Consider the following 15,844-nt stretch of genomic DNA (forward strand, 5'->3'; position numbering starts at 1 on the left):
CTTTTCGGGACGAGGGAAGTGCTGAACTGCGGAAACCTTGTCAGGATCAGGACGAATGCCATCTTTGCTCACAATGTGACCTAGAACTTTGATTGTCTTGCTCACAAAATGGCATTTCTTAGTGTTTAGCTGAAGTCCAGCGTTGGCAAGGCACGTGAGAACTTCATCCAGACGTTGCAGGTGCTGAGAGAAGGTTGACGAGAAAACAACAATATCGTCGAGATAGCACAGGCAAGTCTTCCACTTTAGGCCACGAAGAACGGTGTCAATCATGCGCTCGAACGTTGCGGGCGCATTGCAAAGGCCGAATGGCATGACATTAAACTCGTAGAGCCCATCGGGTGTTGAAAACGCTGTTTTCTCCTTATCGTCCTCATGCATAGGTATCTGCCAGTAGCCGGAACGCAGATCGATGCTGGAGAAGTACTCGGCACCCTGCAGGGAATCCAAGGCATCGTCTATTCGCGGCATAGGGTATACATCCTTGCGTGTGATCTTGTTAAGTGCTCGGTAGTCGACACAAAATCGAACAGAGCCGTCTTTTTTGCGAACCAAAACAACGGGGGAAGACCAAGGGCTAGCAGAGGGGCGTATTATGTTTCGTTGGAGCATGTCGGTGACGTTCTCGTCAATGACTTTCCTCTCGGCTAGCGATACGCGATATGGTCTACGGCGCACGATGGATGTACCATCTGTCTCTATCCGATGCGTCGTAATCGAAGTCTTTCCCAACGAAGATGAATGCGCGTCAAAGGAAGCTTCATGTTTTCGGAGCAAAGCAAGCAATTGTTGTGACTGCGAAGCTGTCAGGTTGGAACTGATGGCAGCTGCAAGAGCTGAAGGAGATGCGGCCCGTCCGGTACAAGGACCTTCAGAGGAAGCTGGTTTAAAGGAAATAACAGATATAGACTCTGATGCAGTGGCGCAAGCCAATGTAGTGCCTTTAGGGATGAGAATCTTTTCGGATGTCGGGTTTGTAGCGTAGAGAAGTGCAGCGCCATGATCAAACCTAACGAGCCCTGATGCAAAGGCTATCCCTCTTGCAAGACAGCGTGCAGATGGTAAGACGAGCACGTCGCCGCAGTCAATCACATCAGACGTGATAGTAACGATGCTTTGATGGCGAGGAGGTAACGCGGTATCTTCTGCAGCAACGAAGTGAAGGGGTGTGTCATCTGCATGAAGTGAATAGGTCGTGTCGGTCATGTGGAGAACGCGTTGTCCACAGCAGATGGAGGCGGAGGCCGTAGAAAGAAAATCCCATCCCAATATGAGCTGCTGGGCACACGAACTTAGCACTGCAAATTGTACGTGATGTAGAAGTCCATCGATGGAAATACGAGCTGTGCACATAGCGATAGGTCGAATGGAGGCCCCTTGAGCAGCGAGTAGCGTAGGTCCATCATAGGGGGTCGTAACTTTCCTAAGTCGCGAACACAAATCACGGTGAATGACGGAAACACTAGCACCAGTGTCTATTAAAGCTTCTACTTGTACACCTTCTACTACAACCAATATCACATTGTACGGACGCGATGGAGGAATTTCTGTCCTGTCGTTCGATGCAGCTTTTCCTCCAAAAGCTGCATAATTCAGTTTTCCGGACGACGCTCGGCGAATTGAGAAGCAGGTCTCAGTGGGGACGTAGAGCGGCGAAGGGGTGACGGCGAGCGGCGTCTCGCAGGACGGTAAGCTGTCTCGGATGCTACAGTAGGCGATGGAGAGCGTCCGCGCGGTGGACCATAAGGACGGCATTGGTCATGGAAGCTCCCTAGACGTTGGAAAGTAGCTCCGGGCGAAAAGTCATCCCGTTCGTATACGTCATATCCGCGACGCTCGTCTTGCTGGCGCTTGCGGCAAAAACGCGCTATGTGGCCACAATAGCCGCAGTAGTAGCAGATGGGACGAGGAGGACGCCACTGCGGATAGCTGGTTTGGGTAGGTGCGCTGGTAGTCATGGAAGCGATGTGAGCCGGTGTTGGTTTTGGAGGCATCGGTGGGACGATGACTGGAGTAGCTGCAGCTACTTGTGCGTACGTCGATGGGGCCCTAGGTGTTAGAGGGTCCGTGTACGCTGCACCAGCCATGGATGCCAATTCCTCCTTGATGACATCTCGCAGATTGGTATCGGAGGCATGAGAAGGCATAGGTCCTGCTGCTAAGCCAAGATACTGGAGCTCTTCTCGAATTATTGCGCGTATCATTGCTCGTAACGTAGGGTCGTCGGCGCTAGTGTTTGCAGTGGTGTCCGGCTGCAACCGTACTGATTCGAGTTCGTCAAGGCGCTGGCAAGTAGCGACGATATCAGCGACGGTAGCGGGGTTCTGGATGGCTAAAGCATTGAAAGCAATAGCTCCGATGCCTTTGAGGATGTGGCGAACCCTGTCTGATTCGGTCATGGCCGTGTTCACGTGTCGACAAAGAGCAAGCACATCCTCGATGTACGACGTATAAGATTCACCGGGTTGTTGCTTGCGAGTGTCGAGCGTCTTTTTTGCGAGGGCAGAACGAACAGCCGGTGTACCGAAGATTTGGCGGAGCTGCTGTTTGAAAGCGCCCCAGTTCGTGAAATCAACCTCATGGTTGAAAAACCAAGTCTTCGCTACGCCTGTCAGATAAAAGGCGACGTGACGTAGCTTGGACGCATCGTCCCAACGGTTAGCCGAACTCACTCGGTCATAGTCGTCCAGCCAATCCTCGACGTCTTCACCGCGAAGTCCAGAAAACAGATGGGGATCACGCTGGTGCCCACTGACAACCCAATACGGAGAGGCTGGGGTAGTCGAGGCCGAGATGGCGGAAGTAGAAGTGCCTGTTGGCTCGTCCTGCGACATGTTGGCGGACAGCTGGCACAATCGGCGACCCGATCGAAGCTCCAGGAGGTTGAGCGGGGAGTCAGAGGACGGGGGACCGAAGAGCACACTCCACCACTTGTGACGCAGCAGTAATCACGGCTTTTATTCCGCGTCACAAGATTAGGCGAACCGACCACGCCCACAGCACGGAGCACACTCGAGAGCCAGCCCCACAAGCGATGATGAAGAAGAACCCCATATAAACCCCATATGATGATGATCGTGTACAGATGACAAAGAATAGCTTATAAATTCCCACAATATCAACATTTTTTCACCTATGCCAAAGCATCCATGTCAAGACATTAAAGCCAGCAAAGGTAACTACATTCTTATTTATTTTTCTACTTAGACTTTTATTCACGAGGACACATTGAGCCTTTTCAATTTTCTTGTTCTCGCTACCCGCAGGCTGCCAGAGCCAGCCGAAGCGTATGCGTTTTTCTCGTGTTGCCCCGGCCACTGCACAGAGAACTTCGGTGCGCATTCGTTTTTCTCTGGCCGAGTGGATTTTCGCCTGGCAGTTTTGGACGCTTTCTGGTTAGCAGATGAGAAAAAGAAACAATAACGATGGTACGTCGCTCGCCAACATCACTGTGGTGACTCGACAGATTGCAACGCATCCGCTTGAGAGCAACCTCTCCGGAAAGTGTTGTCTCGCCGGTGTAGGATAGCGAGCAGTATGCGCATGGCTCTCGGTGGACCAAGCGTCTCACGTTTTCTTTAATATTCCTTCCGTAGCCACATTAGATGCCCAAAGTAGGCCCTCGATTGTGGCCAACATGCTTTCCTTTACGTATCTTCTTTTTGTTCATTTCGGTGCCTCCGCCCCACAAAATAAAAGGATATTTTGAGCGGCGCAGTGAATTGTTGCAAATGAAAGTTCGATTTTGTTACTTCTTTTCCGGGAAGAAATGGGCCACGGGACACTTCAGCTGCTAGATACTCTTATCATATTATTGCGATAGCAATTATATGGACACTTAGGCGAAGTCCCTGCCGTCGCCGTCACCCTTGTGGTCCGTATGAAGTCCAAGGGCGATAACATCAAAACCGCGCACCACATGCTATATGTGCGAGTGAAAGCCTAGGAGGGTGGTGGTGACATGGGTGAGCCGACCATGGTGACACAGTATTGCGTGCTCAAGGAAGAAAAGCGGGGACGAAGCGCGCCACCTTCCGTCACGCACGATACATCAGGGGGAGTGGAGGGAGGGGCGACGGGCCTTAGGATTCTGTAATCTGTGAATCTGTGATTGCGCAACATGTTTATTTGCCTAGTTTGACCCATTATATACCAAGAGTTTTTCTTAGATGCGTAGATTTATTGGATACTTATACGTATATTTAAATATCTTGTTGCAATGTTTTGTGTATACGTGCAGTGAACCTTGTTTCCAGTGAGATTATTCTTTTTTTCGTTTTATCAACTGTATCATCACATTTGTATATTGCATTGTATCTTTGCATTTCGAATGCACGAGGCCGAGTGAAACGAAAGCGAGCCAACCCAGCCCGCACAATAATGGTTCGGCTCATTATCTCTGAGGCATGCGCGTAGCACATAGACATCTCTCATTTACAGAAGTGACACCCAGGTGTGAGGATAAACGTTCTTTAATGCTCTCATACATTGGGCTAAACATGGTTGCGTGACATATTGGATGCTCCAAAGTTCAACAGTGTGGTGTCGTGAGGTTTTTCACAACTGAAGGTGTTTCCCAAAAAGAAATTGGTCATCATATGGCTGCTGTGTACACTGAACACGGCATTTCATTTGCCATTGTGAAGCGTTGGAGCAAACTGTTCAAAGAATGATGTGAAAGTTGCAAAGACGATCCAAGACTGGGCCAAGGCCACCGTGCAATCACCCGCAACACAACTGCATATGTTGATGAGCTGATTAGGCAAGGACGGAGGATAAGCCTTGATGAACTGGCGGAGCATGTGAACATAAGTCACGGTTTGTTTCACACCATAATTCATGAACATCTCGGTTATCTGCTCTTGTGCGCGCAATGAATGCCCAAGGTTTTGAAGCACCGCCAGAAGACGGAGAGGTTCGGCGCTGCCTTGACTCATCTGATCCGGTACCACAATGGAGGTGACGACTTCTTGTATGCAGTTGTATGCACTCCAAGACTAAAACAGGACACAAAGCTTACAGTGGAAACATTCGAATTCACCACTCCAAAAAAAGATTTCCGCCGGAAAGGTGTTGTTGACTTTTTTTTCGATCGTCAGGGGCCGTTACTGATCGAATTTGATAAACCTGGAGAGACTATTAATCGCTTGTGATATTGTGAAACACCGAATCGGCTGCGTGTCGCAATCAACAACAAACGATGTGAAAAATTGAAGAATGGGGTCGTGTTGCTCCACGACAATGTCCGTCCCCACGTCGCTGATGCGGTTAACACAAAGCTGACAAGGTTCAAGTGGCAAACGCTGCAACATCCGCCATACAGCCCAAACCTATCGCCTTGCGACTTCCACATTTTGGGGCAATTGAAAAAAACAGCTCAAGGGAACCAGATTCGTGTTCGACGATGGCGTGAAAGAGTCAGTTACAGACTCTTTGAAGCAGCAACCCATGGAGTTTTATGAGATGGGAATCACACGACTCTTTAGTCAGTGGGACAAATGTCTAACTGCTCATGGAGACTACTTTTAAATAAAGTACCTCGTTTGTCATATATTCACATTTTCTCACTTTCATTTGACTTGCCCTCGTATATTTTACAGAACTGCTGCTTTCTTTATGTGCTTCGCTGCGACTATAATTTCAGTGCAATTACTCACAATACACAACCGGAGACAGCTGCTTCTGCACAACACATTGAAACAAAGGACAGCGTCATTGAGATATTTCCTTGGCGGTTGCATATGTACAAAAATGTAAACAAGGTTTTTGAAAGAGAAAGTTTTAATATATTTGTCCCCAACTTGTTCATTTCATGACCTCTAGATTTATCATATCAGCGGCATGCACTGCTTTGCTGGTTTCGAACTGATATAGTTAGTTCATGTGATATTTTCTTTACCTATTAAATCTTTGCAGCATCTTTGGCAATGAGAAAGCAGTTATTATTCGTGTATTTTATCCATTGACAAATTTTATAAGAAGGAGGCCGGGCTGCAACACCGGTTCACCCTTACCTCCAAGGGTGTTCGACTCCCACCAAAGGTTGAGGGTTTGATTCCCACCAAAGGTAGTAGGTTCAACTCTAAACTTTCATGATGATGATTGGAATCCAATTTGGAGATACGGTCGCTTCGCCCATATCTCCATGTTCAGTTGTGGGTTCGAGTGCCTTGGTCAGCTTCGCTTTAATTAACACCAAAGGTCGTGAGTTCGACTTTCACCAAAAGTCATTCGTTGGACTCTCGACCTTCACAATGCCAATCGGAATCCAACTTGGAGAAATGGCCATTTCACCCATATCTCCAAGCGGGTTTGACTACCATCGAAGGTTGTGGATACGAGATCCTTAACTATCTCCATCTTGATTATCTGCCCTTGATTAACTTTGCCTTAATTAACACCAGAGGCTGTGAGTTCGACTCCCACCAAAAGTCATGGGTTCGAGTGCTTTAATTCAGTTTCAGTTTCAGTTTATTGATGCGCTTGAAATGTTTTACAGAAAAAGTAACTCTAGGAGGTCCCATAGTCAAAGACTGGGGAGGGACCTCCAACAGTACCAATTAAAACCAAAAGCCGCGGATTCGATTGTAAATGGTGGCATGATCAATTTTGGTGCCATTGAATTTTGGTCCCACCAAATGTCGAGGATTTGACTCCAACCAAAGGTCGTGGGCTCGGCTCCCACCAAAGGCCATGGGTTCAACTATCAACGGTGGCACCATCAATGTTGGTGCCATTGACTTTTGGTCCCACCAAAGGTCGTGGGTTTGGGTGCCATAATGAACTCTATCTTAATTAGCTTCGCCTTAATTAGCACCAAAGGTCATAGGTTTGACTACCACCAAAGGTTGTGGGTTCGACCGTCAGTGGTGGCTCTATCAATTTTGGTGCCATTGAATTTTTGTCCCACCAAAGGTCGAGCATTCGACTCCCACCAAAAGTCAAGGGTCTTAAAGGGAAGCTGAAACAGTTTTCAATTTCTATGAATTGCTGGGATTGGGAAGAACAGACCTAATAATTTACGGTTCCGAAATTTTTTTTTTCGTTTTGTTAATATAACGGGCGGAAATCGCTTTCTAAATCACCCGCGCGGACACGCCCCCATCGCTTCCCGGAGCGCCGGGTGAGGACGTTGGCAGAGGAGAGAACCGGCGAGAGTGACGTCATGGGCGGAGACCGAGCCAACCGAGCTGCGGACCGGCGTGCTGACATGTGCTGGCATGCCTCTTTCCGTCCTGCGCTTTACTGAACGACGCTACGAGAGATCTGCCGCCGCCGCCGCCGCTCACGTTAGTTTTGCGATTTTCGTAAACTGTTCTTTCCTTCTGTGCTGCGTGAGTGCCTACAGCCAAGGGCGCCCAACATGCCCTCGTTCTGTGCAGCATTCGGCTGCGCGAACACAGGCGGGCGAGACGATGTGGTGTTTCACAAATTCCCGAAGGAAAAGAAGCTTGCAGCGCAGTGGGTACGTGCGGTGAGGAGAGATAAGTTCGTGCCGTCGAAATCAACTGCGCTGTGCTCGGACCATTTCCGCGACAGTGACTATCATCGGAGCTTGACAACGATGCGGGCAATCGGTATTCTAATTAAATCGGCGCGACTGAAGCCAGAACAACTTCAAGTACACAGCTTGGCAGAATTCGACGGTTCTTCTTTCCCAACTTTTTCCATACTAGCCAGACAAACTGGCGGTATGCTGCATACCTCAACTGCCTGTAAAAAAAAATTGCTTTTGCATCACTCTTTTTCCATTGGCCATATCATTTTCACACCTGTGTGTAAACTTCTTGCCTTGTCCAGCCGGTTCGACTCCTTTCTGGGCAAGTGCCACTTCCAGTACTGCCCTGCTGAGGCACACAGTCCTGAATTGTCTTGAACTTGTTACGCACTGCGTGTGCTTCTGTTTTTTCCTAATCTCTTGCACCTCCTGGCAGCACAAGCAGTTCTCTTCATCTTCCATCAATACGCAGCACATGCAGGTGCACCTAGTTTAATGAAAGCGTGATTAGGCCCACATTGATGCACTGGAGAAATACGAACATTTGCAGCCATTAACGCCTGGTAACAGAGTTTTAGCCTAGCCGGATAGCCTTACGACAAATTCGAAAACGCGTTGTTGCTAGCGTTGCTATACTCCGTTTCATACATCAGGTGCAACGCTGTGGAGGCTTGAGATACTTCTTGCAGTGGCTGCGTTCGCACTTAGAAAACGTTCGGTGTTTCTTGACCCGATTTTTCAGAAAGCTTTCCATATATAAGCTCAGTTCGGAAAGAAAAAAAAAAAGAATTTACCCATAGAAACCATCCGTGTACTTATACGACTGCTAACACGTTCTTTAAAAAAAAAATTCTTTTTGGTATTATTTAATTGCAGCCCGTCGCGGCAGCTTCACGTGCATGCTCGCGCGAGCAAACGCCGCTGGCACGCTGCGAAGCATAGACGGAAACGCGCGCAGTAATAAATTTTGGTGACCGGACTTCGAGCGTAGCTTCCACAGCGATGCACCTGAGGTATCAAATGGAGTGTAGGCTTGCCTAGTGACATTCGACGTTTGGTTCAGTTATCGTGTTTACCACACGGCGGTGCTAAAATTGCCTAATATCTTTATGTCAACACTAGCATGGAGCACGCATACCGATTCTTGATCGAGCCACACTCGCAAAGCCGTCGAACCATAGTATGAATATTGCACATATAATACCTCTGGTCATCTCTGGATGTGTATGATAAGCAACTTCCATGACTGTACCTCACAGCACTGCATGTGCGCGCTTTGAAACGCGGCACTTATGTTCGCGATCGTGTATCAACGCTGAAAAAACCACGGGACTTTAGACAAGCAGCGGCGAGGTGCTTGACATCGCGGAATTGCACCCGTGTAAATCTAACGAGAAGTTAGTGCTTCGGCATTCTTCCAGCAGCATGTTCCCAGTGACACATTAGCGCATTTTTTCTCCCGTCATTGCAACGTGCAGCTACATGAAAAAAAAAAAAAACATACGTGCCAGCTAAGATTTTCAGCGCGCGAGAAGGTGCACACATCGCTCTCGCTGTTGGCACACTCAATATCGTCGTTGACTCTGTTGCCGCCATCGTTTTCCGTATCGGCTGTGGGTTCAAACATGTACGGGGACAATACAAGCTATCGGAGACAGCGAGAACGTTCCATCTTGCAACTCAGCTATGAAGCCAGAACAGCAGAACCACGTGCTACCAGAGAGAAAGGAATGGTGCTACACTCTGAAACGGAGACATGCAGCGGCGCCGACCGGCGACTACCGCCAACGACGTCACAGCGGCCCCGACCAATCACGGGCAAGAGCGGCGTTCGCGCGATGCCCTGAGGCGCTGGTGCGCGTTTTCTTGGAAAAACAGCCGCTTGCGTTTGTTTCCGCCCTTTTTAAACCAGATATTCGTGTTCAGGGGACTCAAAACTGTAGAATGCCGCAGAGAACTCATTTTTTTCGAAAAGTGTTTCAGCTTCCCTTTAATTAAATTTGCCTTAATTAACACCACAAGTAGTTGATTCGACTCCCACCAAAGGTAGAGGGTTCGACTCCCTATGAATTTTGGTGCCATAACGCCAGACGGTGTAACACCGGACATCTGATTTTTTGTCCCATGAATCATCTAAGACTTTCGCTTTAATATGTGTTTGTATGATAACACTTGTACCAACACAAGACATCAGATTTAACTTCATTCCTTACACATACAGCAACCAGCACTGTGGAATAGAACAAAAATTTTGTTGAACGTTACAGACACAACACTGCTTCTGGTGGGTGCTCTTATGTAACAGAAAGCCTCTGCTGACACGCAAAGGGCATGCAGCAAGTGAGCATACCGGCATAGCTGAGCGACCTCCTGCTTCTGGTTGAAGAGGACTCTGTTGAGAGCACAGAGCTCGCGCTCTATCGGCAACGAGTTGGGCATCAGAGCATAGGCTCGCCGCTGCAGCTTAGCCGCCTCCTCAAACTCTCCGAGCATGCGCAACCCTACCGCGCACCGGTACAGCGCCTTGGCAGAATCGGGGTCCAGCTGGAGTGCACGCCGCGCACTGGCCACTGCCTGCAGGCGATTGAGGAACCGTGTGTCTTTCCAGCGTGACAAACACTCAAAGAGTACACGTGGAGCTAACCTGTTGTGCTCTCCATGTTTCTAGTGACAAAGGATGCAGAGCGACTAAATGCCAACAGGTCCTACCGCCAAATGTGTTACCGGCAAGGCCGTCTTCACAGCTGCTTGACCTCAATTGCAAACTTGGCATCGGGCAACGCCGCAGTGTTCAGCGAAATTTTCCATGCCACTGTAATAGTAGCAAGGCAAGGAGCTGCTGGTCCACACAACCCTAACAATCTCTGGCTGTTGTGATCAAGCACTCAATTAACACTCTTGCAATTCAATAGGCTAAAGTGGAGCACCTTGTCTTGTTACTTCGATGGCAGCACTTATTTTCTCTTCGTATTTATTGCTGGGTTGCTCTAAGTTACCTGCACTGTTAGAGACAGCAGCAATTCTATGTGCATGTGTCACAAGAATTCCCAGGCATGCCACTCTGACTGTGGAAATCATTTGCCACATTTAAAGGCAGTACGAGAATGACTTTCAGTTCAGTGTCTTTCAGCCTAAGCACCTCCAGAGTATTATAACCACCTTGGGTGCTGTGCATACTGTTGCACACTTCAAGATGACATTTCAAGACCAGAAGTACCAATAAAGATAACGATGTCTAAAATGCATCGCATACATCTTCTTGTACAAACCTGCATGCATTACATGCTTGCTCACTTATAGAACCACACTGGGTAGCACTAAGCTTATTTCTCAATCTTAGCTGGGCAACTTCTCTGTTTCAGTGCCAGCTTTTTAGCTTTAACCAAAGTGAGAGTTAAAGCAGCCCATGGCAGAGCACAGAATACATGATTATGAGACCAACAGTTTTAAGTGATCAGTTGTGTTTTGCCACGAGAATGTTTGTGTTCTAATTACATGGTAATTAGAAAAGAATATTTGAACAAGTATTACCTAAGTTTAGAAGTTACAGGGCATGACTTCCCATTTTAAAGCCGTTATATTTAAACACCTCTTTCAGTCATTTTCAATATGCTATGTCATATATAATTATTTGTCATATATAATTATATAAATATATAAGTACTTTTGTTCGCTATACTAGAACCGTGTACGCAAAATGTGGAAAGTGCCGCATGATTTAGTGTGCCACGACAGCAGTGGCCCAAAAAGTTGTTTCGACGAGTTAACACCACGCATTGCCTGACTCTGCAATTGTGTGGTCATTGTGTAAACTGCTACTGACATTCAGAGGGCGCAGCTCACAATCAATGGAAGCCAGCACCAACACTGACAACTGCACACTTCAAGGCGACTGCTGAGTCAGGCAATGAGCGGTGTTAGTTCCTTCAAATAACTTTTCAGGCCTTTGATGCTGTAGCTAAGGGCGCTCAAAGATGTGGCACTTTTCATATATTTTGCATGCTACCAGTAAAGCATGGAAAAAAATTGGAGGACGCTTAAGCTTCGCCTTCAAGAGTGGAACGCGACAGCGTTCCCGTCGACCCGCCAAGGGGTGTAAGACAATTGGCTACGGCGCAACGATCACTGACGAGGCGCCCCGCATCGGACGCGGTGAGCGTCGAGCAACGGAGCGTTCGGTGCGGCAACGAAACGTGCGCCTGAGCAAGCGGAACGAACCAAAGAACTCGTTGTCTCGGAGCCCCGGGGAAACGATGCACGCCAGCCAAACGTCGTGATCGGCATGGGCAGAGAGACAGACAGATAGTGATCTAAAGAATGGAAGGACGCTTGATTCTGCAACCCGTGAGGGAGCAAGGAGAAACATCGTCAGGGGAGAGGAGTCCGGGACGCGACGCGCCTCGCACCTGTCCCCGCACAACCCCAATGCGCGCGTGGCGCGCCACCTGTCGGGGCAGCGCCGTACATTGAGAGGAGGGGGTCTTCTGTGTTTGCCGCAAGATGGCTCTGCGTGTGCGGAAAGCGCTGAAGAAATGTAGCGGAAACGCACTTCGCTACTCGTGTAACTGCGACTTCTGTAAGTTACAGGTTCATAATTACCAATATACACCGCAGTATAACTTTCTACGGCTCGTTTCTAAGGCAACACCGCATTCACTAGAGGCGCTTTTGCACCGCTTTGAAGCATCGAACTCGTGGCTGAGTGGTAATGTCTCCGTCTCACACTCCGGGGACCCAGCAGGTTCGATTCCCACCCAGCCCATCTTGCAAGTTGTTTTTTATTCATGAAGTGCCTGCCGGGATTTATCGCTCACGGCCAACGCCGCGGACGCCGACACTGACACCGACGCCGACGACACCGGCTTTTCTGCGACATGAGCTCCTTAACGCTGTCGCGCTAAAATAATTACGCAGGATGCAGTGCAGTGGTGACCACTGAATGGGATGCTTTAAGAAGCAATAACAGCTTTTCGATCAGATAAAAAGAATGAGAAACTTGTTTACATAACCTTTTCTAATTATAAAGGCAATCAGTACACAAATATTATCTTGGTGGCAGAGGAGACCTCCTGAAGAAGCATTATTTATCCCAAAACCGTATACTGTATTAGCCTCTTCAACAACTTCCCAGTGACAACTATGACATCCCATGGATATCCTATGGACCTTCAGTGCTGGGACATAAATATCCTAGGGATGTGTTGAATATGTCCAGCGGGCATCCCTCACAATTGTTTGGCCTGTTGGATTTCTGAAGTTGGAAGTTTCTTCCAGGACACACGGTAGTTTCCCCTGCCCAGGTCGCTGTCCAGAAACCTCCAATGCTCTCCGGACAGAGATGCTGCATACTGAAGAGCGCTGATGCTTGGTGAAGGAAAAATTAACTTGGTTTATTTCACATCTTTGCCGGCATTACGTCAAGAAGGAAAATAAATAGGCAAAGGAATATGAGACGGCAGCAAAACGCACACAGGGCTTAAAAATTTTCAGGAAGTACCTCCTCACACCTTCGCGCTGCAGCTTTTTATGCCCTTTTCTCCCGCCGGAAGGAGAAAGGGCTTTTTCTCTTTGGGGTCTCCACCCACTCCCCCGCACGTGACATCAGCCCAGCAGTCATGGTGGCCTCCAGCTCTCTGGGTGGTTCTTGGAAGGCAAACAACAGAGTGGGGTCGACATTCAGGCCACTTATCCAAGAGCATATGCACTTAGGGGGATGCGAGCCTGACAAACCACACAAGCATAGGTTGCTGATGAACAATGGTGCGCAGTGCGACGTCGAGTCATTCCTGGCCCCGAGCAGTGGTAGTAAGTGCCCAGCTGTCACTTGGCTAGCCATGTCAAATACCTGGGAGTGCGGTTGCGACAGCGGGTGATTCCTGGCCAGAAGCAGTGGAAGCAGATGCTTGGCTGTCCGTATCTAACAGGCCACATTTTCTGTGTCCCATGGACATCCCTAGCATGTCTGCGAGCGACATTGTGGGGACATGATGTGTACTATCGGCCAAAAAAGTAAACAAACCACGGCTTAGGTGACCGGAGCGGCTGCGGGGCCACACTGGGGCACTGCTATCTGCAGCGTCATGCAAGCGTGTCATCAACCGACAGCAGGAAGCATATGTCGTGACGACACCTCGAGCAACATCATACTGCCCATCACCGTGACGTCACCGTAGTAGCATATAAAGATGATGCACGCAAAATAAAAAGGCTTTTTCCGCTTATGTTACCGAGACGTTACCTGGGAGCACAAGAAATCACGGATACAGCAAAACAACGAGCACTGCTGGTGGCCGCTCTGTCCAACACCGCTGTCAAGATACTTCAGGTATGATGCCAACCAAAAGCGTGAACGACCTCACATACAGGGATGTCGTCAAGCATCTACAGGGCCACTATGAGCCACAAGTCAACGAAACAGCAGCCAGTTACCGGTTTTTTTATGCACACACGAGCAGAAGGTGAAAGAGTTTGGAATTTCGTAGCCGCACTTCGTCGCATGGCCGAAGACTGTAATTTGGGCAACATGCTGCACCGCATCATGCTGCGGGACAGCATAGTATAGAAGCATAGACATAAGACGTCTATTGTTGACATGTAGGTCCCTGTTGTTGAAGGAAGCAGAAGACTTCGCAATTTCTGCTGAGGCCACAGCAGGAAATGTGCAGCACATGCAGAGACTACCCTCTCAGGAGGCAGGCATAGCTAATTTTGTTCGGTCGGTCCACTCACGTCCGCAGTCTAGGAAACCAAGCGGGCTACCTCGCAATGAGCACCGGCCTTGCACCCGATGTAGTGCATCCTCGCACCAAGCAGATGATTGCTGTCATCTCAGAACAGTGTGCCATCGGTGCCGGAAATGCAGCCACTTAGCTCGAATGTGCAGAGCGTTGGACAAAGGCATTAAGGGGAGACGACAAGCGTATGCGCTTTCTCAAAGCCCAGAAGATAATTCAGAAAACTGCGAAGCTTTGTACACGCTGATTGCACATCAAGCAACGAACAGCTCACATTTAAGCCTATTCTTCGACAAATAAGTTGGAACGGAGTGCCGCTCACAATGTTGGTAGACAGGGGGTCACCTATGAGTGTGATTCCACGGGCCGTGTTCGAGCAACATCGAGGCAAGTGGGCACATCTGCAGGCAACAACAATGAAGCTGTCGTGTTTCAAGAACCCACTTCCTATCACTGGGAAATTACAACTCAATGCGACCATGGGTGGCGCGACAATTCAAGCAGAACTGGTCTTCGTTGATTCTTTGGGACCGACGCTTTGCGGCCGTGACACTACCCAAAGCTTCAATACAGCAGGTGTACCGGTACTCACTGAAAATGCTGTGGCATGCGTACAAGCAGACAATACAGACCGAAGGTTGGACACCTTGTTATTGCTCTAAGTCGTTGCTCTAGGTCTGGGTTTGCTTCGAGGGCCACCGGTCCACCTGACCATCAGACAAGACGCCAGGGCTCAGTTTTGTAAAGCTCGGATGGTGCCTTACGTGCTCAAGCAAATGGTGTCAGAAAAGATAGATAGGCTAGTCAACGAAGAGGTGTTATCACCGATGAAATCTTCTAAATGGGCCACAGCTGTCGTGCCTGTAGTCAAGAAGGATGGGCGGCTGCGGTTGTGCGATGACTTCCATCTTGCGGTGAATGCTGCGACCCCTATGAACCAATATCCGCTGCCGCGGGTAGACGATATCCTTGCGAATCTCAACGGTGGAGAAGTTTTCAGCACCTCGGATTTGCGGAACGCCTATAATCAGCTGCCCCTAGACGAAGAATCGAAGAAGCTAGCCATTCTGAACACTCACAAGGGTCTATACTGTTTCAACAGACTGGCCTTCGGGGTGTCGTCAGAGCCGGCAATCTTCCAGCGTCGAATGGAAGCCATGCTCAGCGGGATCCCAGGGGTGCAAGTGTATCTAGACGACATTATTGTAGCTGAAAAGGCGAACGACTACATGATCCTGGAGCAAGAGCTACAGCGTCTGAGGGAACACGGCTTGCGTCTAAGGCGTGAGAAGTGCAAGTTCCAGCAAGAGCAAGTTGCGTTTCTTGGGCACTGCACTGATAGCAACGGCCTACGCCCTAAAATCAATAACATCACAGCGCTGCTTGACGCCCCACGACCCACCACAATAAGTGAACTAAAAGCATTTTTGGGCCTTTTAAATTACTATGGCAAGTTCTTGCCACATGTGTCAACTTTACTAGCGCCCTTATACGCATTGTTGGCAAAGGGCGTGAAGTGGTTCTGGGGCAAACAGCAGCAGACTGCTTTCGAAGCAGCCAAGAAGGCAGTGAAGAATGCAAAACTTCTGGTGCATTTTGACCCAAACAAGCC

General features: G+C 48.8%; 1 protein-coding gene across 1 annotated transcript in view; it reads right to left on the bottom strand.

Annotated features, from left to right (window-relative positions):
* Positions 1 to 15,844, bottom strand: part of LOC126531857 (inactive peptidyl-prolyl cis-trans isomerase FKBP6-like) — a 67,804-nt gene that overhangs the window by 12,933 nt on the left and 39,027 nt on the right. Inside the window, exon 5 of the mRNA XM_050179598.3 lies at positions 9,849 to 10,072. Within this exon, the coding sequence (XP_050035555.1) occupies positions 9,849 to 10,072 (224 nt within the window). The remainder of the gene's footprint in view (positions 1 to 9,848; positions 10,073 to 15,844) is intronic.

The sequence above is a fragment of the Dermacentor andersoni genome, chromosome 5, assembly GCF_023375885.2.
Source record: "Dermacentor andersoni chromosome 5, qqDerAnde1_hic_scaffold, whole genome shotgun sequence".
NCBI classification, from domain to species: domain Eukaryota; kingdom Metazoa; phylum Arthropoda; class Arachnida; order Ixodida; family Ixodidae; genus Dermacentor; species Dermacentor andersoni.